Source organism: Archocentrus centrarchus, chromosome 13 (assembly GCF_007364275.1).
Source record: "Archocentrus centrarchus isolate MPI-CPG fArcCen1 chromosome 13, fArcCen1, whole genome shotgun sequence".
Taxonomy (NCBI): Eukaryota; Metazoa; Chordata; class Actinopteri; order Cichliformes; family Cichlidae; genus Archocentrus; species Archocentrus centrarchus.
The window spans coordinates 21,110,747-21,136,536 of NC_044358.1; the positions used below are offsets into that span (position 1 = coordinate 21,110,747).

Sequence of the window (25,790 nt, forward strand, 5' to 3'; positions counted from 1 at the left end):
ACTTTTACGTTGTTTTTAATTTGAGAAAACAAGGAGCTGCTTATGCTGCTTTGTTCTGTTATTTAATTTTGCCTGTCTCTTATGGCTAAACAGCAAAGAGAGTTAATATGTTGATGTAAAATAATAAATACTTGTTGACATTTGTCAAGTTGCATATTTGTGTCCCAACAACACCAGAGCTGGGGGTGGGGCGTGGGGGGGGGTGTATATATACAACGTATCAAAACACGGGTCAGTGTTGCTTATTACAGACAGAGCATGTACCCCCAGCTTGCCCAATAAATTTTGTACATACATAAATTTGTACATATTCTTACCTTGAGAATTTTGATCTGTTAAAAAAAAAAAAAGTGAACCAAAGTTATGGTCATGAATGGACAAATTTTCTACTCATTCAGTCTATTTATGCTATGCAAGTATCTTAGCAAACAGCCTGAAAACTGAGAAAAAATAATGTGTTGCACTAACAAATGGCAACCAAAATCCATCACCAAAGTTAAGCTTTAAAAATGTAACAAAGTGTATTTACTGGCAATGGGCATCAATTAAAATCTTAACAATTAAGCTAAATGACTAATATATCTGGTAACGACCAGTGATAATAGCAATGATTAGTCAACTAGTTGCACACATCACTAATATTCATCCAGCTATAACCAGGTTAATATGTTGGACTTTTCATCAACAGATGACCAAATACATGATCATGACAATAATAATTGCCTGATAACCTAATTAATTAATGAGGTTATTTATAGGTCTGGCAGAATCAGGTAGCATTATTCCATAGGGATCATGTAAAAGTCCAACATTCACTATCTTGTATTTCTTTATTTGCTCTCTGCCAATTCTTGAGGAGAACAATAGTCCTCTGAGTTTAGTTCCATACATCCACCTTTGCTTCTGAGCAGGTTACATTTTGCTGATGTGGCAAAAACATGAGAACACAAAGAGGGAACAAAAGAAGTGAAGACACAGACCCGATAGGCAAACACGAAACTGAAACGTAATATTAAGCTCCAAAAAGTCGAGGCATGTGACCCCTTTTTTACATTATCACATACTTTTGTTTTGTTTTTCATTTTCATGTTAGTTTTTTTATCATAAGCAACAGCAAAATATACACTTTAAATAAGAAAAGCTTTGCATGTTCACGTTCAGTTAAACACTCAACGGATCAGGTGAATGATCAAAAACTGTCCTGGTGGTGGGTCAGACTAGAATCAGCCTCTATAGAGACCTTGCGTATTACTAATACTTATAAAGACAAATCATTGAAAAATAATTATCGGTCTGAAGAACTGTTACTGCACAGTTTTTAATTTTTTCCTGTATAGATTATTGTAACTCACATTTCACTTGGATATCTCAGATCTTCAGCTATTCCAGGACACAGCAGCTAGGCTACAAACAAAAAAAAAAACTAAACATTCAAACCGCACCCCTCTTTGTGTAACATATAAAGCCCTACATGGTCTGATCCTTGCATAAATAGAAGATCCGCTGAGCCGATTTGTCCAACCATCTAATCAGGATTTTTTTTTTTTTGGTGTTCCTCACTCTTATTTCAAATCCAGAGGCAACCACACTTTTGAGTTTGTAGCACCTAAACAGGAACAGCCTCCTTCACCCTAACAGCTTAAATCCATGGTCTGTTTTCAACGTCTGCTGAACTAAATAAAACTCTCTTTTATAGGTTAGTTTTCCTGAGTCTTTTGCCCATTAATTTTGTCTCTATTATATAATAATTGTGCGTATGGAAGTACTTAACAGCAGAATAACATTTTTAAGGCAAAATACATTTTAAAATTAGCCAGTTAATTAATATTACCTGTGGCATTTCCTTTTGATTTTTCTGCAGATCTACCGGATGATGGTAAGATTCTGTAATGAAGGTGTACAACTTGTAAAATGGTTGTGCAGTTTTAATTAAAATGATCTAATAAATTTTACAGTATTCACCAGATTTTAGATGATGTCAAACATAAAACTGAGCACTGGGATTTTAACATTTAATCAGAAATTCAAAATAACATTTTGCACAAATTTAGAAAAGTGTTACTCTCTCTAGACATTTCTGTCAAAATGGTATAGAAATCCAGACATTAATTTACAGTATTATATATCATGTGAGTATTAACATATGAGAAAGGTACGTATGTATGTATGGCTGTATAAAAGTACAAGTGTGTAAGAAAAAACCCAAACCCTTGAGCCCTACAGTCAGGGGATTTGCTTGCTCTGTTTTGCTCTGTGGGAGGCAGTTTACAGGTATGGTTTGGTCCACTTGTCATCTTGAATGGAAGGATTACCACAAAAATGCTTTGAATGAAGGGTGTTAATTTACTCATAAATACTTAGGGTTTGCAAGTTTGCATGTATGTACAGTACATATGCATGTGTATCTGTATCCACATATAAGTACGGTATGTAAAAGTATATTGCATATTTATACAGTGGTGAAAATAAGTATTTGATACAGTGCAGATTTTGCAAGTTTTCCCACCTACAAAGAATGGAGAGGTCGGTAATTTTTTATTGTAGGTACACTTCAACTGTGAGAGACAGAATCTAAAAAAAAAATAAATAAAATGCAAATGAATTATTTAAAAATTATACCATGTGATTTTCTGGATTTTTTTTTTTTTTTAAGATTCTGTCTCTCACAGTTGAAGTGTACCTAAAATAAAAATTACAGACCTCTCCATTCTTTGTAGGTGGGACAACTTGCAAAATCGGCAGTGTATCAAATACAAAGGGTAGAGAGAATAATTCAATGAGGGTTATCTTCAGCCAGTTTGCATCACAGCTAAACTTGTCCTGGTGATACATCATCACTGCCTGAACATGCCAGAAGCTGGCCATCACTAACATGGCTTTTGTCTGCCCTGGGCCATTGCCTATGTTGAACCATGGGGTTGTGAAAAGAAGTGTACAAGTGTACATCAGTAGTACAAAGAATGTATGAATCAGTAGAAATGTATGCAGAGTGCTGGAGATGCATGCAAAAACAAAAATCTGAGATACCCCAACCAACCACAGGGATGTACAACGAAGGAAGTTGGACTTGACCGGGCTTTCATTAACGTGGCAAAACCTAAAAGAGGGATCACCCACAGTGGCTATCTACTTTCTTTGTTACCCAGAACGTTCTGCTTTATAGTCTGTGTGCAATCACATAAAATGGGGGTGTCTGACACATCGTTTGAGTCTTGCACAAAATAGATCAGTTGAACTGGAGCTTCAGTGTTTTTATCAGTGATGCAAATAAGAGCTGTGACACAAACTTAACAGGTCGCGACATATGACTCCCCCCTCCCTGATCCTGGTTCTGCCGGAGGTTTCTTCCTGTTAAAAGGGAGTTTTTCCTTCCTACTGTCACCAAGTTCTTGCCCAAAGGCGGTCATTTTCAATGTTGAGTTTTCTCTGTAATTATTGTAGGGTCTTTACTTTACTATATAATGCACCTTTAGGTGACCGTTTGTTGTGATTCGGTGCTACATAAATAAAACTGAATTGAGGTAGACAATAGAAGATGTCATTATGTTGCAAAGTACTTAACAAATATTCCATTGCATCCATCTGTTTTTTTGTTTTTTTTTAGCTTATTTATTTGATCAGCTGCATGGGAAAACTTTGTGCCTTTGTGCATGTGAAAAAAGATTTGATATTTTTCCTTTGGTATGAATATGATCAAAAGCAGCTCTAAATATAAAAGCTGTCATGAACACTGTTATGACATCTGAGAACATAAAAATACAGCTGGGCTTTAAAAACACTTTATGGTGCATTTATTTATTTGACATGGCTTTAAAATTAAAGACACTTGTCTGCTCGCGTCTCTTCCTCTACTTGCATGTCTGGTGGGAGAGACTAACAGGAATTGAGGATGTACAAACTGAGAAAAGAAGAGAGAGAGAGGACTAGAAAACATGCTCACATACTCTTAGTTACTCCTGACCTCCTCAGGTGCTGCCTTCTCTCTGAAAATTCTCTCTTCCAACTGTTTCCACCTGTAGTATCTGGCTTAGACAAAAGCCAACAAAAACCCTACAGGCCTGTTTTCATTTAATGAAAAGTCATGATGCTTCTCATGTTTTTCCCTCATACAGGTTCTTCATCACTGAGGTGCAGCAGCATTCCTGCAATACTTGGCAATATATATATATGTGCATTGAAAAAATATTCACTGAAACTCCTAGAAATTGTATTTCATAGAATTGAATGTATACATGAGGACTATCTATGTTATTTTGCATTATGAACAGATGTTGGTGAATAAAAATGCTGGGGAAATGTGATGGATCTCCCATTCTTAGAAAGAGTTTCAGTCGTTTCTAAAAGGAATGTTAATCCAAACGGTCTTCCTGCAACTCATTAAAACTAAACAAAAAATAGTTTACAGCCATGATGGAAAACATGCTGATGTGCATGCTATTCCATACACAGCTGTCCATGTGGGTTTAAAGTATTAACTCATTTTAAAATTTGCAGGTAATCGGTCATAAACATTTAATAAAAAAAGTTTCTTGATGGTGGAACCAAACAAGAATTAATGTATGAACATTTTAACAGTATTTTATTCAGCATCCCAGACTGTAACATCATGATGGTGCTGGAGATATCATGAAAATCTATAGGAGTTATCATCTGTGAATTGGACTTAAAGTCCAGTCGCCTTTTTTTTCAAGCTCCATGAAACTACCATGACCTGGATGACTGAAAACCTGAGACAGGAGGAGGTGAAGGAGCACAGGGGCGCCTGGGTCAATATCACCAAAAAGTGCTTTTGGGACTTCGTAAATTATCCGAAAAAAGTTTCAATTTCCCAACTAATTTCATATCCATTGTATCAAGTTGACCTTAGGCTGTTGTAAATGAATGTTGGTCAAGCTCCCACACTTTTTTTATGAATTTACTGCAAGCAGATAAAGAATGAGCACATTGTAAAATATGTCCACCCTGTCATGGACAAAGTCAAATGAAAATACATACATTTTCATAACAATGTGATTATACAATGCACATTTTCAGATAGCTAGTTTGTCCCTTGCTCAATAATAATATTTATTTGGTAAAATAAGGCTTTTGAAAATAGTGAAATAATTGCAAATTGCTTGTGTCTTCAAATGATAGCTGTGTTTTCCTTTTTAAATAAAATCTCTAAAAACTGCAATATGATCAGTTTTTCAATCATTATTATTAAGAAAACGTGAAAAGCTTTTACTAACTTGTGACATGATTATTTAAAAAAAAAAACTGAAAAATTACAGGGTGGACAGGACAATGACAGGGTGAATAAAAATGTGTTAATTGCTGACATGAATAGATTTATTAAGAGCTTTCTCAACAAAAGTGAACATTACAGAATATAAATATGAACATTTATAAGCTTTTTGCATCACAATTAAGATATATAATAGGGTCTAAGGTGGCAAATGACAAATTGCTTCTCTGGGAGTCACTTCCTAAGTTCTTCATTGTATCGCACTCAAACTCTCTGCATTTTTGTCTTAACTTGTGTGACTGCTTGTGTCCAGTTTCCATTTGACTAACATAATCTTCAGAGGGCAGCACAGTGGCATGGTGGTTAGCACTGCTGCCTCACAGTTACAATGACATCTAGAAGGTCTGGGTTTGATCCCACTTTGGCCCGGGCCTCTCTGTGTGGAGTTTGCATGGTCTGCGTGGGTTTCCTCCTACAGTCCAATGACATGCACTTACTGGGGTTAGGTTAATTAGTCACTCTAAATTGCCCACAGGTGTGAATGGTTGTCTGTCTCTCTGTGTTAGTGCTTCGACAGGCTGGTGACCTGTACAGGGTTTACCCTGCCTCTCGCCCTGTCAGCTGGGATAGGCTCCAGCACCCCCGTGACCCTGAACAGGATAAGCGGAAGAGAATGGATGGATGGCTGGAATCTTGTAGCAACAAGGATGTTACTTTAAAAAAAAAAAAAAAAAAAAGACCTAAATTGCACTGATGCATTTCTCCCACAGCAAGTTAAGGCAGCAGGATACTCGTTTCTCTCTCTCTTTTTTTTCCCCATTTCCCCCCTTCTCTCTCTCACTGAGCTCAGGGATGCCCTTCTTTTTTCCAGTGTTTCTGTCTTTATGCCCTCTCTTCCTCTGTCTGGGGCAGCATCATGGTGTTCCCAATAGTGCCGTGCTGTCTCTGCTCCACCTGGGATCATTGCTCTAAAAAGACAATACAAAACTCACCAATGGCTGACCCTTTTTAGCAGTATGAGTCTAATTTGAGAAAAAAAGTTCAAAGAACTCTTAAATTATCACCATCTCATCAAAATATGTAAAAAAAAAAAAAGATAAAAGAAAATCCCAACTATACAATACAAAGTCCACCCTGTCATGTGGGGTTTGGCGACAGGGTGGACATTTTTTAATTAATTTAGTATCTAAGAAGCACATGATGGACCATCAGCTTTCAAAGTTATTGGTTATTGAAGGAGACCACATGCTGTTTTCAAAATATATTTAAACTTTCTGAAAACTTTTTCTATTAATCAGCTTTTCCTCTGACAGGGTGGACATGTTGAGGTTGACCACACCTAACTACCAACATGAAAATTAGGAAATATAAGTGGAGCTGCTCACTGTAGCTGCTGCAGCTTTTTCAACCTCCATTGAAGAAAGACAGATTCAGGGTGTTGATGTTACTGATTTCATTAGTTGGTCTCTTAAAGGGGCAATTAATCCACGATGACAGGGTGGACAGTAGTTTTCGGGACATGCACAAAATGTTAAATAAAATAATAAAAATTGAGACCAAAAAAAAAAAAAAAAAAAATCAAAATGGTTTGTTTTACCCAAGAATTTGGTAAGAGTAATAAGAACATTTAAAAAGTATTTTCATTTTGTGCCATTTACTGACTTATTACACTGCTTGAAAGGAGCAGACCAGCGTGTGGGACTTAGCAAAAACAGATACATCCAACCAAAGAAAATGGTATAAAATTAGTGAAATTCATTTTAACAAACTTGTTCTTGTACTGATGTGTGTGTCAGTGTATCCACATTTATAATAATACCTAAAATTTTCATTATTTTGAAACATGTTAATAATTTATTGATTCTGATGAGGACACCAAAAGGTACTTCATACTGATATTGACCCGCCTAATCAGCGCTGTGCCTCTGTTATTGATCATATTATACACACAGCTGTTAAATACAGAAAATGCCAACTACAGAAATCATTTTCCTGCATTGCTTTGGCGCCCTCCCCTGTGCGGCGCCCCTATGGATTGCATATAATGCATAACCACTTCTTGCACCACTAATTACACCTGTCTCACACACATTCTGTTCTGCTTCTACAAACTCCTCTATTCTCCAGTGCATACTGCAACTTCTCCAGGCCATCTCCATCATATCAGGCAGCTCTCACTTTACCAGTCAGTGCCTACATTTAAAGTCCCTCCTCTCACCTTTATACTCCTACCTTTTCTCCTGCCTGCTTCCCCCTCTCCTCCTCTGTTTTTGGCCAGCAGTAGCGTACTAGTACATTGTTCACCGATAACCAGAAGTTGAATCACTGGTGGTTCAAAATCTAACCAGATGCTGAGATATTTCAGAGCTTGACAAAAACACTGAGAAAAACTTGTACGTTAAATTCATTAAAATTTGCAGCACAATTTAAAAACAAAACAAAACAATAAATCAGACTTAAAATTATCTGTATTAAATGGCTTTTATTGCACTTGTGGTTAATATAATTAACATGATACTGCAACAGATCTCTGGATTTAATTACATTTTGAAAATACTGTCAAAATAATAGACTGAAAAGCCATGTTTTCTGAAGACTCAGCTAATTAAATGAAGGCTAAAGGTAGTTCAAAATGATACAACATTGATAACTTATAGTATATACTAAAAGGTAGGTTCCTTAAAAAGTCCATTACCTATGAAAAATACATTAACCAGTGTCTTACTAATGTTTGGCAAAGGACAGGTCAACGTGATGTTACTGTACATCATTAGAACAAAAAACTAAGGTCCTGAAATGATAAAAACAATGCTGAGGATGGTTAATCATCTTCTTACCATCCTGAATTTTGCCTTTTTTATCCTCATAGTTGTGTAAGAATATGGGTTTAAATACAGCTCACTCTCCAGAGGTTCCTCTCTAATTTTATTAAAGTGTTCATTCCACCCTTTTGTTGAGTGGCCCCACAGGTTTCTGTAATAATCAGTTTGGCTGGAATTTTCTAATATTTTTGCTCCACTGCCTTTCATTTATTATTAACATGACTTGTGAAATTCCTTATGAAAAGTTTATTTACTGTATTCTTGTCTGTAATCACGCTGCACTTGGACAGGCTCATTTGAAAGCAGTTTTTGCCGAGTTCAGCATTCTCAGTGGGAGCACGGCCTCCACCCATTCATTCGGGGAAGCCATCATGCGCTCCCATAGGGCCGCCTCATAAAGACTCGAGTCCATCCAGTCCACCACTGCTCCATAACTTCTGCCTACAGAGAGACACACAGCCAAACGCAAGCACTGAAAACACAGCATTGGCATTTCTTTCTACCAGTGTGAAACTCAATTTAATGTTTCACAATATTATATCATCTACATTTTATAGAGACTTTGTTTTTCTGCATACTTTGATCTAGAAACATTTCACCCACAAAACAGGTCACTGCCTCATTTCAATCTCAGCCCAGTTCAGGCTTCTGACGTCTTTTATACACATGATGATCAAAGTATTAAAGTATTAAATATTAAAGTTATTTCACATACATATATTATTTTACTCATAACGTAAACATAAAAGCTCCAACAACTGCATGACAGAAATTGTGTTCAGTTTCAATGCCACTGCAGCTAAAAACTATCCCAAGACAATGTAAGTGCTCACATTTATCTAAAACAGTACAGTCCTGCTGAAAGAAAGGGAGGGACTGTACTGTGAGTAATATTTATAAATAAATACACAATTAAAAAAAGTAAACTGGCTTTTTTCCTTAAAGAATCACAGAAAATGAAAAAATTAAAAATTAAAAAACAGCCAAAAATAATTATGACACTTAAAAAGCACAAAGGAAAGCAGAAATGATCAAATTTAAAAAACAACAGAAATGAAAACAATCATTCCCACGTACGTTATGGACACTTCATTAGGTACACCTTGTTAGTACCTGGTTGGACTAAGTTTTACCATCAGAATTGCCTTAATTCTTCATGGCACAGATTCAGCAAGGTGCTGAAAATATTCCTCACAGATTTTGGTCCATATTGAGATGACAGCATCACACATCATGCTTGAAGAAGTCAGAAGATGGGCACACTGTAGTCATAAAGGGATGGATGTGTAGTAAGGCTTTGGAATTTAAATTATGTTTAATTGGTACTAAGGGACCCAAAGTGTGCCAAAAGTATCCCCACACTATCACACCACTTCCACCTGCTTGAACCATCGATACATGGCAGGATGGATCCATGCTTTCATGTTGTTTATGCTAAATTCGGATGGTACCATCGGAATGTTACAGCAGAAATCAAGATTCTGACCCCACAATGTTTTTCCAGTCTTTTTTTGGCCTTAGTTTTCTGTACTTAGCTGATAGGAATATCACCCAGTGTGGCCTTCTGCTGCTGTAGCCCATCTGATTCAAGTTTTGACATGTCTACTGAGAGACGCTCTCCTGCATACTTTGGTTAGAGAGAGTTACTGCTGCCTTTCCATCAGCTCAAAGTAGTCTGACCTCTGACATCAATGATATATTTTTATACAGAGAACTGGATATTTTCTATGTTTCAGACCAGGCTCTGTAAACCCTAGAGATGGTTGTGTGGGAAAATTTCTGATCAGGAGTTTCTAAAAATTAAATGCATTGAGTTGCCGCCATGTGACTGGCTGAGTCAATATTTGCATTAAAGAGCAGATGAAAAGATGTACCTAATGAAGCAGCTGCCGAGTGTATCTCAGTTTGTGTATTTTAACACACTTTTCCCATCAGTATCCTACCTGTTCCGGTTCCAAGCCTCAGGCCCCCCAGCAGGTTGCTGGCGAGCCTGTCTCGGTCCCAGACAGTGAGCTCCACACATGCCTGTGTTAGATCAGCCTCCCTGATGCCGTCGTACACCATCGTGTGGTTAAACACTGGATCCACTGTCCTCCGCAGTACACGCGTCTTCTGGCGACTTTTCCTACTCGTGTCTGGCAGCATGAAGCTTCAAATGAGCGGGGAAAAGGAAACGTGACTGACACAGCAGAACTCCTTAAATGACTTTACTTGGGATGAATCAACTGTGCATACCACTTAACATATGGGTCGATGGTAGCCCTGATTAGAGGCAGATTCTTGCATTCTTTCACCCAAATGTGAATCTCTCCGGTGCTGGGACTGTCTTTAGTTATACCTTTAAAGAAAAAATCTTTTCTGTAAAAATCTCAAAAACTCAACCACACTGCAGTAAGAGGTCACAAGCCATTTTAATGCCGTGTTTGAATGTTGTTTTTCTGCCCAGCTGGCTGCATTAAGTACCCTAAAGTGGTGATCTGGGTTGATTCTTTAACGATCCATCTTCCCCTTGAATGAAATCATTTAAAAACTGCATTTCATATTTACTTGAGTTATGTTGGTCTGTTTAAAATTTGTTTGATGATTTTAAACATTTAAAATGTGACAAATATGCAAAAAAAAACACATTCGTGTTTTGTTTGTTTTATTAAAAGGGGGAGTTTCCTCCTTTCGTTATTTAAAAAAAAAACAAAAAAACAAATCCTGTCCAAACTAGCACTGTTGAAAAATGTATCCATCCAGATGAAATTATGTCAAGCACTGCCAAGAGCCTGCCAAAGCTAAAAGGTGGTGATATAGAAATGTTGGCCAATCAGAAACCTCGAAAAGAACCGATTCTTACATGTGGACCAACGGTGAGGTGAATTTTCCCTTAATATCAGACTGGATTGTAAAAACTCAGGGGAAATACTAATATCCAAGCAGCTGACTGAGTTGCAGAAAGATTAACAGCAACAGTATTTTGTCTAAAAAAGCCCCACAATTCAAACCTTTTTAACTCCTCTCCCTTTAATCCAACTTTCTTCTGATTGGATCTACGTCAAAATAACAGAGGCTTCGACCAACAGGTGGGTGAAGCAGCTGTGCTCACAGTAAATGATGTAAACCCATATTTTAAAAACCAGATCAGGATTACTTGCCGACCTTCGCTGTGGGTGATCTGTGGCAGGAAACGTATGGCTACTTTCATCTCTCCTCGGTCATTTGATGGCGCTAGAGTGGGTGTTGTCTGAGACGAGGAGACAGACAAAAATTTAATCATGTGACATGATATAACCAACTCAGACTCTGGAAAATAAATAAGCAGGCGGACCACATTTTTAAATAAACCACTGTTATGTAAGAAAACAATGCTGTAGATAAAGAAGCCTTTGTGTGTGTGCATCCCCCCTCCTTACTCTTGCTTTCAGGGCTAAGTAGTTCATCTGGGTGTGGTCAAAGTCCCACTTAGAGAGGTCCACGTCTACCTCACCCAGGAAGCTGTTCTTGCCAAAGGTGTCATGATGCCAAACGGAGAGAATGAGCGTCTGGGTCCTGAGATACTCCATGCGAACCCGATACTGTGAGGAAAAGAGAGAGCAGGCTGCTTTTGTTTGTTGTCACTCGAGCTTTACAGTGTGTCAAGATGTGTGCGTTGTCACAATATCTGCATTTTCTTACTATGAGGATCTCGTTAAAAGTTGGGTTTAATGTTTTCTTTTTTACAGATGTTTTCCTCTTTCCAAGGTTAGCTTTGTCAGGTGCCAGGTAGCTCTTGACATACCTTAAAAAGCAAGAAAACATAACTCTTACAGAAAATGAGGAAGTAGCCACAGTTAGGCACTATTTAGACACCTGCATTAAAAAGGTCTAACTTCACAGTATTAAAAAGCTTTGCAGCTATTCCTTCCAAATATGGCAACTTCTGGCTCCAAATAACATGGCAGCATCCACCCCTCATTATTAATTTTACAGTAACTTGCCAAATCCTGACAGGTGAACACACGATGCAGGAGTATAAAGGTTTTCTTTCAGGGGTTTATAATCGAGCACTCACGGGTCCGAGCGGCCCCTCTTTGGGTCGACAGCAGCCAAGTTTCGGCACTCGGCCACAAAGATGTGAAACTCTCTGAGCTTCTGGATGTAGTTGATGGAGAACTGGATGCTTCCCTGAACCTCCACGTTCGTAAAGTCTCCACTGTACACGGTCATCACACTTCCACTTAGCTGAGAGCATACACAAACATGACAGCAAACGTTGTTTATTATAAAACGCATGACCTGATAATGCATGTGCATGTTTGAGCTTTTGGTTGTTGATTTCCATTGTGGGTAACATGGGCAGCAGGTACTGAGAGAAGGAATGTGTGAGGTGAAAGGGAAAAAAAAAAAAATGAAGGACTTCTAGTTCTGCTGCATCAGTGCTGTTCTTAATTTACTTTTCTATACTTGACCATAATTAGTGCTGTAAACTCCCATCCTTAGCCTTGGGAAGTTGCTATGAACTACACTGAGGTGGGGGCGGTATAACAAATTTACATTTGTCAGACCTCACCTTTACAGTCTTTTCTATTAAAGAGCTAAAAAAAAACAAAAAAAAAAAAAACACATGTGACAAACCTTCCCATTAAGGATAAATCTAACTCAGGGTTGCAGCATTTGTGTGCTGTATTGAAACAGGCTCGTTGCAGCTCTCCAAGGCCAGAGAGGGGGTTAAAAAATAAATAAATAAATCACAACACATCTTCAATTTATGCTTGATTAAAAATGTTTTTTCAGTTTCACTAGCGAAGACTTGGAAGACCAGCCCAGTTTTGCTAATGTACATCTACTCACATCTGGTTAGCCTCCCCTGCTCTGCTGAGCTGCGGTGCACTGGTGCTTTGCAGTTTCTGGGATATTTCTGATTCTGGCTGTTATCCCATGCTGGGATAACAGCCAGAATCATTATTGATAGATTTATTTATACCACTCTTAACATTCCTCATCAGTTCCAAATACAATTGCAGATATTTTACTTGGCATATTATAGAAAGTGTAATAAAAACTGATGTTTGGTGTTCCTTATTTTCTGTCATACATGTAATTTTCTAAATAGCAGATGCTCATATTAAAACATGGCCAGAGTCTATAATAATGTATGAGCAGTGCCTATAAGCTGAATGCTCAGGCTTCAGGCTTGTTCTGTACCCTTCTCTCTGCTGTCTCTGCCACAGCTCTGGCTGCGAGCACAGCTGCCCCTCCCACCTGCTTGCTGTTCAAACCTTTTGTTTGCAAAGGGAAGCCTATCAGAAGAAAATGGACTTAAAAGGAGGAAGGCCTTAAACCAATAAAAGGCTTGTTTCAGATTGCAGATGAGTTGCAGGGCTCTACCAAGGCCTAAAATAATGAAGGATTTTTTTAAAAAAAACCCACTGTATTAGAATGCTTAAATAAAAATATAGAGCTGGAAACAAGCACTTAAGCGTCCTTGTAAGCCATGACATGTTTGACACTGTACCAGCAATAGCATGAAATTCTAAGTGGAATGCAGCCATCATCAGTACGCCTGTGTTTTATGAGAAAGGTCTCTCTGAGTATCACTAGTTAAACTTAAAGCCAAAAAGCAGTGTGTGTTTAACTGAATGGGAACCATACTCATGCATAAGCAGTGCATTCGGCTGTGTGTAAACATACAGAAGAGACAGACGGCATGCCAGAGGAGCTGGTGAGGTTAGTCATTGAGCTGCCCATTATTAGTCTTTCTTGGTAGTAAGTCTCCCCGTAGGTGGAGTCAGCAGCTCCACCAGCATCCTACAAACACAGCAAACAAAAAGCTCTGTGCTCGAAGATGCAGTGCAGGCTTTTTCCTACTAGATGAAAACATGCAAGTAGTTTTACCTCCTTTTGTAAGAATGAAGGAACAGATTTGCTCATCTTCTTCAGGTGGTCTGGATCCGAGAATAAGGCAGAGGAGGGTGATGGGATAGCAGAAGCTAAAGAGTGGTTAATTGAAAAGCAGAAGATTAAAATATTGGCTAATCTGCCAGTATGCTTGCAAAAAAAAAAATATAAAATAAGGCTTAAGGCAGTTTCTACCATCGCTAATACGTCTGAGATCAGAAGCTGGGTCCTGTCTTCTTTCTTGTCCTGTGAGAAACAGAATTAAGAAACAACAGTCATCCTAAATTATTTGTACACATGGAAAATTTGGGCTTGAGAGACATGCTTACGTGGTGATACGGATGCTGTGATATCCTCCATACTTTTAGCCAGGTTTTTGGGCCGTGCTTCTGCTCGTCGCAGCGCTTTTCTTATAGGATTTTGATCATCATTTTCATTTTCACCTGCATATCAGATTGATGGTTGTAAGGATGGGTTTTAACCACTGATACTGAACAGTGTATAAAGCAGACATCGTTTTACCTGTAAGTGCTCTTAAAAACTGGAACAATGAGTTAGGAGTACACCAATTACTTCCACCAAGGAGGTTCGGTTAGTTTTTTGTTCAGACTTAGAAGTTTTTAAGTCAATATGGAAATGGATCTGTGACATTACACATATTCACACCACACAGGGTAAATGTTGGTGAAACTTTCTTTGTTTTCTGGTTTTAATGAAGTTGCAACTAAACGTTGCACAGCCCACAAACTAAACACAGGTACAGTCTGTTTGCAGAGATTAGTTGTTGCCAACACAGATAACCCGACACGGACACGATGTCAAGGACACTGCTGGATCGCAGCCACACTGACAAACTGTATACCAGTCTGCACAAAGCAGGAGTATACCCTATATAAGGAGTTAGAGAAATGAGAAAATTTGATACATTTCTTTTCTGTTGATTGATTTAATCTTTGCAAAAATTTTGATTCTTTTTCACTGAAATACAACTTATGCACCTCATGTAAAATATCTGTGATAAATAATACTATCATTTAAAAGTAAATTTCAGTTTGCTGTTGTAACAGCGCAAATTAAGAGTAAAGTCAATAGGTACACAAATGTTTGCTTTTTTATTGTTACACTTTCCAAACTTTTGTTAATTTGGTGACTTTTTAAATGTAATGTTACCTTTGAGTTGTGTTTATCAGGGAAAAAAAAAAAAAAAAATCATTGGATGATCAGTTGTCCTGATTTTTTTTTTTTTTTTTTTTTTTTACTCATTTTGATTCATTGAGCATGTTTTGTGTCAGTGTGAAATTTTTAGTTTTGGTTTAAGTTTAATTTTGTAATTTTCCCCTTTTGCAACATTTATTTAAATTCAACTTTATTTGAAATCATATTTTCTTTTTTAAATATTTTCTGTAATGTAAACATTTGAGTACACTTTACTACATTATCCCAGTAGTATGAAAGTAAAATATTTTATCTTGTAGGCACAAGTGGAATAAAAATGCATCTTATGAGACTTCATGGGCTCTGTTATGTACTGTGCAACACAATGTCTGTGATTTACCATCATTAGCATTCAATGTACTTTAAAAACTTTAACTCCCTTTACGTATTTTCAGAAATAAAAAAAATCTTTCAGTTACGAGTAAACAGGACAGCAGTCTCCTTACAACCAGGAAAACTTTGGTTTCCCGTTATTGCATTGTTCTTTTTGCCCATTGGTTGCTGCAGTTGCTGTCTGCAGAGCAACCATTTCAAAAGGCAATGAAAGCCCAAGATCACTGCATACAGTCGCAATAATTCTGTCTAGGCGTGATGTCCAACCACTTTGTGTAAACTGTCTGATGTTCTTGCTTTGAGTTGCAGTAAAAAGTAAACGTCATGGTATTATAGAAATAAAATTGGTGCTCACGAGTTGAACTGTTCCTTGAGTTGGACCAGGTTTCTGATGTGCTGCTCACAGAGGACTCCTGGCCGGTATCTGAGCTGCTGTAGTTTGCCCACAGGGGGTGCTGACTCATCTTGTTGGCCTTCCTGCTGTGACGCTCCTCAGAGCTCACCGGTGTGCTGGCCCTCACTGGCCCACTCAGGTCAAGTTCATAACCAGACTTTCCCTCTGACCCCTCGTCCTTCACAGCCGGAGCGAGCGAGGTGTGCACGCTGGTCTTATCGGTCATCCCCAGGTAGTGCCGGTAGTCTCTGGGAACAAAGGCCCGTGCACGCAGAGTCAGAGCCTCGGTTTCCTCTGATCTTCTTGGCACTACGCCTTTCTCGGGGTTCTGTCTTTGCTTTCTGCTCTGAGAGTGAACAGGGCTTACATCCATTTTCAGCTGGCTTTGATCTTTTTCATCGGGAATGCTCAGAGCGAACATGCTGGTGGCACGACGCAAAGAATTACCACGACTGCTCGAGTAACTAAAACTGTCTTTCCTGCTCTTCGGAGAACGACTCTCTTTTCCTGAGCTGTTGTGTGGTTTTGAAGTTTTCTCCTCTCTGCTGGAATCTTTTGAGCTCTTTCTGGACAATCTCTGCTGACCTGATTCACCTGTGTTGTAATTAGGCAGGTTGTTTTTGCCATCACCCTGTGCTCTTGACCCTGACCCCATCTGTCTATCATGTGGCGACTTTGATCGATTCTGAGGAGGAGGAGATGATTTCATGACAGCTGGCCTTGTTTTCTCGACAGCAGAGGATAATCTGTAAATCTCTGGATCACCAACCTTTAAGTCCTGAGATGAAAGCTGAGCACTTATTCCCTCTTTCCTTTGGGGCTTTTGGATTTGTCAAAGGAAAATGATCCCTTGGAGTCTGATGTGGCCTCATCCCAGAACTCACGCAGAGTGTTAAACTGGGCCCGGCTCGTGCCAAGGCTCGGAGACAGCCTGTCTATTCGCTGATTCAGTGGTACAATAGTAAAATTTTGATGATTTTTGTCAGCGGTTTCCTCATCACTGCCCGATTCATTGCCAAGTGACCTCAGGTCGTACTCTGACTTTGTGAATCTTTTATTCAGTTTTGCCTGATTCGCTCCACGAGCGACTTTACTTTCTCCGAGAGCTTTAGGTTTGCCGGTATAAAACACGGGCTTGTTCCTCTCCTGCTCCCAGAAGGATTTGAGCTGCTTTATTCTCTCGGCTGTACTGTCTTGATTTGATGATGCCTGCCTATTTAGGTGAGGACTATTAGCGCTGTCTTTATTGGATGAGTTCTTTCTTTTTGGAGACATGCTCGAATGAATGCTTTTATCCTCACTTGAACCTCTGTGAATTTGTGCTTTTGTGGTGTTCTGTACATCATTCCCAGCTTGCTGATCGTCCATATACACATTGTTTCTGGTTAAACAGAGCTCCTCAGAATCTAGACTGCCCCTTCTTAGAAGATCTGTATCCAGCTGAGACACAGGAACAGTCTTTGAGGGCTCTTCTGCCAACAGGGGTTCTCTTGGTTCAGAAAAGCTGTCAGGTTTGACTAAAGAGCTGCTGTCAGACTCTGGACTGATGGCTGCCCTCGCCGGTGCTCTGGTTGTGCATAAAATCTCTGTGTCTGAACCTCTGCTGTTACTGGGTACCAACATTAAATAATCCGAGTTGTATGTTGAATCATCATTGTTCCCTCGGGTCAAATTAATCACCAGATTGTCTGCTTGCTGGCGGTTATTTAAGTGAACACTGTCTCTCAGATCTGTAGTGATTAGCAGCTGCTGCTCTCTTTCATCACATGGATTTGAAGTGTACTTATCATAAGTCTCCTGTCCACTGTATATTCCAGGAACAGACGGCATATCAGACCTTTTCTCTGCTGTCAGCTGAGAAGGTTTTTGTCCTTTGTCGCCAGCTGAGACCGACTTTCCGATGAGTATTTTAGGGCCTGTATTGCTATTCTCCCAGAACGACTTCAGATGAGAAATTTTAGGTGGTTGGCTTTCATCGACGTCATCTCTCACATCTTGTGAATGCATTCTCTCTCTGCTACCCGTCGTCACGTCCTCTTGTGCATCAATCACTTCTTTGCTGCCTCTTCTGTCAGCAGCTCTAAACTCTTTGTCATCATTAGTCTGTCTTTTCAATTGATTCCTATTTGTTTCAAGCGGTTTTGTATCACTTACGATATCCCCAGCATCTTTTATTAATAAATCTTCTGCTCTTAATTTACTGATTTCCACAGGTTTGTCAGGGCTCTTTGTACCCACTGGATCTTCTGAATTTAGCCAATCACTGCTGTCCGTGCTGCGGCTGAACCAGTCCAGCACCTTTGCAATGGATTCTTCATCCTCACCAGTGGGACTGGTAGTCTGAGTGGATAGTTTAAACACATGTGTATGATTTGACCGCTGGGTTTGTTGATGAGACTTATCAATGAAGTTGAGATCATAGGACACAGGGGGACCTGGATCTGAAAAGCAAGATGGGAAAAGAGAATTAGATACTCAGCTGTCCTCTAAGAAGCTGAGTATCTAATTAAGCTACAGTAGTTTAATAATTCATTAAGACAGTATTAGTGTACAAGGTGTGACCAAAGAGGGTTATGATTCACAGAGCAAGGCAAAAACCTCATCTTCAGTCGCAGCCATCTCCCCTTCAAGGTCCTCTCCTTGTGCACATCTGGACCGCTTTCAGCACTCCCGCTAAGTTTAAGACACTCCATAGAAGTCACATTCTGAACACTTGCCTCTGTGATGCTTGCTGAAAAGTCCCCATTTTGACCTTTCAACTTTTCATTTTTAAGTTGCAGGGAGCCAAATCTGGCTCCATTTTGTGCGCTGTAGGCCAGTGCATGATGTTGTCCCTCAGGTGCCCTGGTTATGTTACAGAAGAATTCAACATGGACAGTCTGACCCCAGGGACTGAATTCACAGCCCACAGTGTTGTCAAAACAAAGACTCTCTCCTGGATCAGCTCCTAACTTGATGTGCCACCTTCAGGCTTGGACAATGAGGACTGCTGTTTGATCTCATCACCAGCGATCCTTGATATGAAATTCGGCTCAACTTAACACAGATTTTGATGCTAACTTTCTGTGCAAGTTTGAGGTACTTGGTGAAATCACAGGCGTGTGTGTGCATAAGGTCACAAAAGGACTTCCATGGAGCGATCTAAACACTGTAGTAGTGCTGGAAGATTGCAGAGGTGGAAAATAAGATTACCCTGAATGGGAGATGGACCTCATATAGCAGTAAATATGTGTGTATGAAAACTAAAGTCACTATTTATCTCACTAGTTTGCAGCGTTGCTATATGAATGGCAACGTGAGTCTCGGGGTTGTTTGGTTTATATATTTGGTCTGAAGTAAAAAATTTTACATTTTAAGATGGAACCTGCTGCTTTTGCAAGCCCTCGACTTTTCATTCAGTGCATCATCCCTTTTAATTTTATGTTACATTTTGTTTTTATGGCCAAATACCTTCACATAATCTTATTATCCTAATTATGGTTTAGAGCTTGAATCGTCACACTTTAAAATGATGAATTTTGTGAATATTAATCTTGCTACAAATCAGCATGTTAGACCCACAGCAGATTCAAATGGGATTTGCTGCAATTAGACACACAATCTTCTGTTAAAATTTTGGGCAAAGTGGTAAGAAGGGATTAATGCTCTATCTGTAGCAGATGAAGTGGAAAATACTATAATGTGCAAGAGACATTTGGGGTCAAGATAAATGAAAAATTAAGGAGGAAATAAAGTATTTTCCAATTCTTCCATTTTTCAGACTTTTGTCTGATTTAGCTTTTTAACTTTCACCTTTTCAACTCCACAAATCCTTGAAAGAGAAGCTGCCATGAACGTTAGAAACTCCTGCCTCAGCTGACACTGAAATGATGGCTCAAATTACTTTCAACTAAATACAGTTATGTCTTGTTACTGAACTTACCCACAGTGTTTTGGGCCAAACCCGGTTCCTCCTGCCTCATCGCTGTTCCCACACGGCTGTTGTTTTCTTTGTCCTGAATGTTACTGGTAGGCGGTGTGACAAAATTCAAAGATGCGTGCTCTCTTTGGGTTTGACTGTCTCGTTCCTCACTCCTCTGTGATGCTCCCGTCTCAGTGGGCGCATCACTCCTTGTGTATCTGGCTAGTCTGAAAATGCACAGGTTGTGAGTTACAGCGGAAGGATGGCGAAGTTTAATTACAGGATCTGGGTAAAAGTTTTTCACTGACCTGTCTCTCGTTATAGAAGGTGGGTTTCTTTGTCTCTCCAGACTTGAATTAGAGGAAACCTGAGATACATCACACAGTGACTGCAGGGAATTTTCATCTGCAGATGTGGATGACTGAGCTACCTGATTAGACACTGCACTCCTTTGAGAACTTTCATCTTGGCTCTTCAGGCCGGACTGATTAGAGCTCCCGCTGGATCCCCGCTGTAGCCTCCGTCTTGGGGTAGGAACAATTGCTGTTGACCCTGCCTGAGCGTCTGACCCCAGGCCGTTGCTTTCTGACTGACTGTGAGGAAGTCTAGAGAGAAATGTCCTCTTCTTTGGCACTGGCCTGAAACCTACTGAGGAGCCCTCTGATGTCTGATTGGCCTCACCTGCTGGGTGACTCTTCAGTGGAGAGACGGGCTCTGAAGACAGGAAAGATAAGAGGCTCACTTTGGCATATCCTTTCATAGCCTTACAAAAATTTGTATGTTCAAATTTCAGTTCAGACCTGTCTCCAGTGACTCCTGGCACTGACTGGCTGACATGTAATGATTATTTTCAGGAGGCTCAACAACAATAAGGGAAGCGCGGTTAAAAGGGTTATGCCTCGGCTTGAAGAAAAAAAAAGGATGAAACAGCTTGTTAAAACTACAAAAGACTGCAGCAAGATTGCACCAAAGCAAGGAAAAAAGTACCAAAAAAAAAGGCCAGCATGTTTTGTAACACATACCATTCTCGGGGAGCGGACATCTGAACTTCGATTCTCTTTTTCGGCATCGCTGGGCAAAAAACTGAAAGGTGAATTTAGGAGAAATACAAGGTGTTTAGCTTACAGACGAGCACAGCATCTCAGCGGCATTGTCTTTGTTTTCTCATAAGTAAACAACACTGCGCATGACTGAGGCTCGCTGATTTGTAAGTAATGACATTAAAGAAAAGATGTCTGCCCAGCCAGACATCAAAGGAGCTAACATATGAGAAAACACAACATATTTGGTATATTGTGGCTGTTTTAAATGAATCTAATGTAATTCATTTGACTGCTCATGTGACGCGATAAAGAAAAAAAATGCACTGCAAACCAACACTGTTAGAGTGCAAATACCTGAGAGGGGCTAAGTCAAATATTGACTGTACTACAATAGACGTGTGCTGAATGTGTGGCACAAAGTTACTTCACTACACGGTCAACGGGGGTGACTTGCTCAGTCTAATAATAACATTAAGTTTTCAGAATCTTGCAATAAACAAGTTCCTTTGGAAAAAAAAAAAAATAATCACAACCATTTTTTTTTTTTTACGTAATTTAATTCCAAAACATAACGACATCTCATAATGTCCTGTTCAGAGTAATTGCACTGAAAGCTTTATTGAGTTAAACACTTTGCTGTCGTGTGGGGTACAGTAGCTGCTGCCTGGCTATAAAACAGATGTATTCCTTGCCAGCACCACCTATGTTTACACAGGCTGAGTCACAAGACTCTGAGTACACTGAACACGCACATATTCATGCTAACACAGCGACGGCAGAGAGAAAAAGAGCTGGTCCGCTCTCAAATGACTGTATCAGAATGTGAACCCGTCCTTTAGATGCTTATGAGGGTGCCGCCATTTCTCAGGCCAAACTAAAGATAATCAAAGACATGATATAAATAAGGAAATTGAGAGGTTGCAGACAGAAATGTGAGAATAAGAAACAACTGCATACTTAATCTGCTGAGGCTGTTGTGCCTCCAACTGTCTGACAGGTTTTGGTGGAGGAACGATGTCTGAACCTTGACTGCTCGCGAGCTTGGGTTTGTCAACTCTAAGAGAACCATCTGCAGGAGAGGGGAGTATGGAGAAGTCTGGTGAAGCAGGATAATTCACACTTTTGCCAGATGTTTATATGAAATCCTTTCCTGGCCTCAGCACTCTGTAAGCTTTTGCCCCCAAAAGGGTAAAACATTTAAATCCAGCAGAGAGGCGACATCTGAAGGATGATGGTACGGCCTCTGCAGTGGATAACAGGGTGCTGGGGTCAGAAAGAGGAATTTATTCTTTCTCTGAAAAAAAATGCTTAGTCAACATTACAGAATGAACACACCTAAACTGGCCGCTTTCCCTTGTTTCATGGAGGCCAGAATGATTTCCGAGCCGTGGATCTTGTCCCTGTGCCTGCGTGACTTGGCCTCGTAAAACCACTCTCCCGTCAAGTACTTCAGTTTGGTGTCTGACTGGGAGCCATTGTTCAGTATGTTCTCCAGTTTTCTGTTTGGAAAAAACACAAAACACAGAAGTCACGTGTGAAAATGCTCAAGTGGAGAGGTTTTCTTCCGTATAATTTATAGTTCTTTTATGTGTTAACCCTAGCTGAGTGGCATCTTGCTGAATGGCTGCAGAGACATAAAAAAAACAAAAACAAAACAAAAGTGAGACAATGCTCGCTTTTGGTTGCACTGAATGGAGAATCTGACACCATTTTAATTCACTTTGAGCTGCACTTATCTGCAAATATGGGGTGAAATACAAAGCCAAGAGCAGACAAAGGAGATACAAACTGTTTTAAAGGCATTCACACTAAAATTGCTAAAAAAAAAAAAGAAAAAATCTTGCACAGTATTTTTTTTTTTTTTGGCTTTCAGCTTCAGAAAATGAAAGGCTTCTTGTTCAGCTGGGCAGGAATTCGGAAAACATTTCCATCAAGTTTAAACTGAATCAAAGAGGTAACAAAAAAATTCCTCGAACTGACTGCTCCAACTCATCTTTCTTCCTTCACAGAGACGCGGCGGTCATGTGAAAAAAGGGTAGCACATTATTACAGACTGTTGGCTTAATCCTTTTATACTAGACTGGCTGAGACACAGCGAGCATTCAGCCCCCCCCCCCATCCCCACTGATGAAAAAGTCAGGCCGGAAAATTGCATTAAGGTTACAATAAAAAGCGCACTGTTTTACGACATTCTTGACTTTTGAAAATGAAATAAAAACATGGTACACAGCACTGGGGATTTTCGTTAGTTTACACGCGTGGTTGCAATTTGACTAATGAAGTTTGTGCTTTTGTTTCGGGAGACAGGAGAGGTCAAAGAAGATGTGAGCTTCTTGTTTATCTTCACACGCCCTGAATTTGCACAGTGAGGAAGGCCCAACCCCTCCCAAAAGTGCAAAGAAGAGTTGGGAACCAAGTTTAAAAAAAAAAAAAAAAAAAAAAAAAGCTTAAAAAGATATCAGGATTCTCCTCTGGCCAAATTAATCTTTTTTGGCCATCACGGTCGACACACTTGATGTGTCTCTCATCACTGAGGCCTTTAAGGGTTTCTATTCTTGTCCATCAGACCAGCATGATCCTCACCCACGTGTGGACTTCAGCTTGGCTGTAATCGAATTGCTCATCTGTGCTCAGCTATGGAGGCAGCGTCTGTGTCCAGCCAAGCTGTTACTGTGTTATTGGATTATGGGCAGTCAAATATTATTTTGACAATCCCACAAAGGCCTCTTCTCACAAAACAGGTGACAGAGGGACTTGGGAGTTCTTATTAAATCAATAAAATGACATTAGCTCAACAACATGGCATTAACTTAAGAGTCAGCCTGAAAAATCTCAGCACATGTAAAGAATAGAGCCGTGCAGCAACACAGGAGCAAGCAGCTGCTTAAAGGACGTCCAAACATGACTTCATAGCATCATATGTGATTGAGAGGCAAATTTCAACCTGACTCTTTCTTCCTCAGCCTTCTTCAGATCAGCGTCCCTTCTCAGCACCGTCACGATCATCGCCTGCTCCTCCTCCGTCAGGTGGCTCAGGTCTATCATGGTTCCTCCTCCCGCTTCTCTCGGTTTCTGTGAATTTCGCACAAAGTATGCGGTAATTAATTCACGTCCTGTAAAACCACATTCCTGCCTAAAGTTCCCATATTTCAGAGAAGTGGGCCTTTATGGACAACTCTGGAAAGACATCCTCTTTGGAGGAAAGTGTTTTACAAAAAGGTCAAAACCACAGCCTTCAACCAGTGAACTACACTGACTTCTGTACAGCAGGCTTCCGTAACGTGGTGCCCATTAAACAGCTGCAATACATAAAGCGATAAATTGCTATATTTTCTTCTTTACCCTAATATATCCACAAAACACGTATTTGTAGTTCCATAATCACACATTATAGAGGTAACATCCAGCAGTTCATCCAGAACAGCAAAAAGGATCAGCTTGGAGACCACCAGCACCTTCACCAGCTGCAACAGTAAATTGCTGCTTACACACTGATGCAATTATTAATATTGTCATATAATAATAAATGAGCCATAGCCACGTATTTTGCTCTTGCTGGTAATCCATCTGTGCTTAGTATATGACACACGGGCGCCTGAGGACAGATCTGAGTTGTTTTTCCAGTAGTGGTGCTGAAATTTATCTTGTCTGCACCTTTTTGAAAGTTTGTCAAGCGAAGAAGCTGCTGACACAAACACCTTAACTTCTGAAATCGGGACAGTAACAGGATAAAGCGTGTGGTCCTACGTTGCTTTGTGTGCTGATGATGCCTTCAGAGATAAAAGTGGATCAACAACAGGACGCACAAGTTTTGTTCTGTTTAACAAACTGAACTTAATGAATGTTTCATAGAGTTAAGTTTGGTTTCAGAGGGAGCAAACTGGCTACATCTCAGGTGAAATTATAAAAACGTGAGTGGCAGAAGTTTACCCTGAATCTCCGGAGAGTGTCACTTCCTTCCTTTCCACCTCATACTCAATAAGTGGGAGACATCATTTTTGTTACATTTGCCTACCTTACAGGACACCTCCAGACTTATCACAACCCGCTTTTGTAATCCCCTTCTTGAAGTTTAAAAAAAACAAATGGCACGGGGAAAGAAAGTTTTTACCTCCTCCACAGGTCCGCCGCTGCTGGATGCGCAGGATCTCAGGACGTGCGCGGGGGGAAGGGGGCGGGCACAGTGCTCGTGCATGAGGAGGATGTGATGAGCAACAAGTTGTCAACAAGAGTTTTTATTTGTCTCCTGACCTTCAGTAAATATTGATTTACTGACGGTCTGGACGTTTCATGCTGAGTTCATGCTTTAATTTGATCAAACTTAAAGATTAGCGTGTGGCGCAGTCGGTTCTGTAATGTCAGTTAGTGTCCAGCAGGTGTCTCCAGTTCACACAGGTTGACCTCATCAGTCTGTTTGATAAGAGGGTGTGAGCATCCCCACAGGCAGGCGAGCCTAGGACAGCCCAAACAGCAAATACAAGCTTACAGCAAGACGCTGTTTTCCTGTCTGTCCTGAACTCTGAAAGCTGTGAAATTATTTGGAGGACACAGACCATAAATATTCCCACTGTGACTGTGATATGGTTTCAGGGCACATCCACAGTTTCAGCACCTGAGTCTCCCTCTGGTTTCATGTTTTCAGCTTAGGAAGAGCACAAATACAAACAGTTGGGAAGTAAACTGTAACATATGAGGCACAAAAATCTTGTTATGAGAGGTTTTATATTTGAATAGCCCACAAATTATGTTGATTTTATTTAAAAGTCTATGACATTTTAGCCTGTGACTTCTTAAAACCATACCATAGCCAGAAAATTGAACCTGATTGTTTCCTATTTTTCATTTTATCATTTAACCATCTTGTAACCCCCACAGCAGTTTCTGAAACAAAGGAAACTGTCCTGTGCCCCAGCCTTCAAAAATCTTTGGTAATCATTTTGTAGTACTAATGCAGGACATCATCTGGTGGATGAGATCCTTCAGGTGATCCTAA

General features: G+C 39.8%; 1 protein-coding gene across 1 annotated transcript; it reads right to left on the minus strand.

The window, feature by feature from the left end:
• Nucleotides 1-7,748: 7,748 nt before the first annotated feature.
• Nucleotides 7,749-25,010, minus strand: sytl2b (synaptotagmin-like 2b). Its single transcript, XM_030744446.1, is given in 21 exon segments — nt 7,749-8,490; nt 9,993-10,198; nt 10,285-10,387; nt 11,194-11,278; nt 11,448-11,609; nt 11,710-11,812; nt 12,086-12,255; nt 13,705-13,821; nt 13,909-14,003; nt 14,107-14,157; nt 14,241-14,354; nt 15,815-16,660; nt 16,663-18,294; nt 19,776-19,981; nt 20,063-20,468; nt 20,555-20,657; nt 20,777-20,837; nt 21,755-21,866; nt 22,133-22,296; nt 23,742-23,869; nt 24,909-25,010. Coding segments are annotated over 21 exon segments (5,097 nt in total). The 5' UTR covers nt 24,993-25,010; the 3' UTR covers nt 7,749-8,341.
• Between the last annotated feature and the right edge of the window lie 780 nt (nt 25,011-25,790).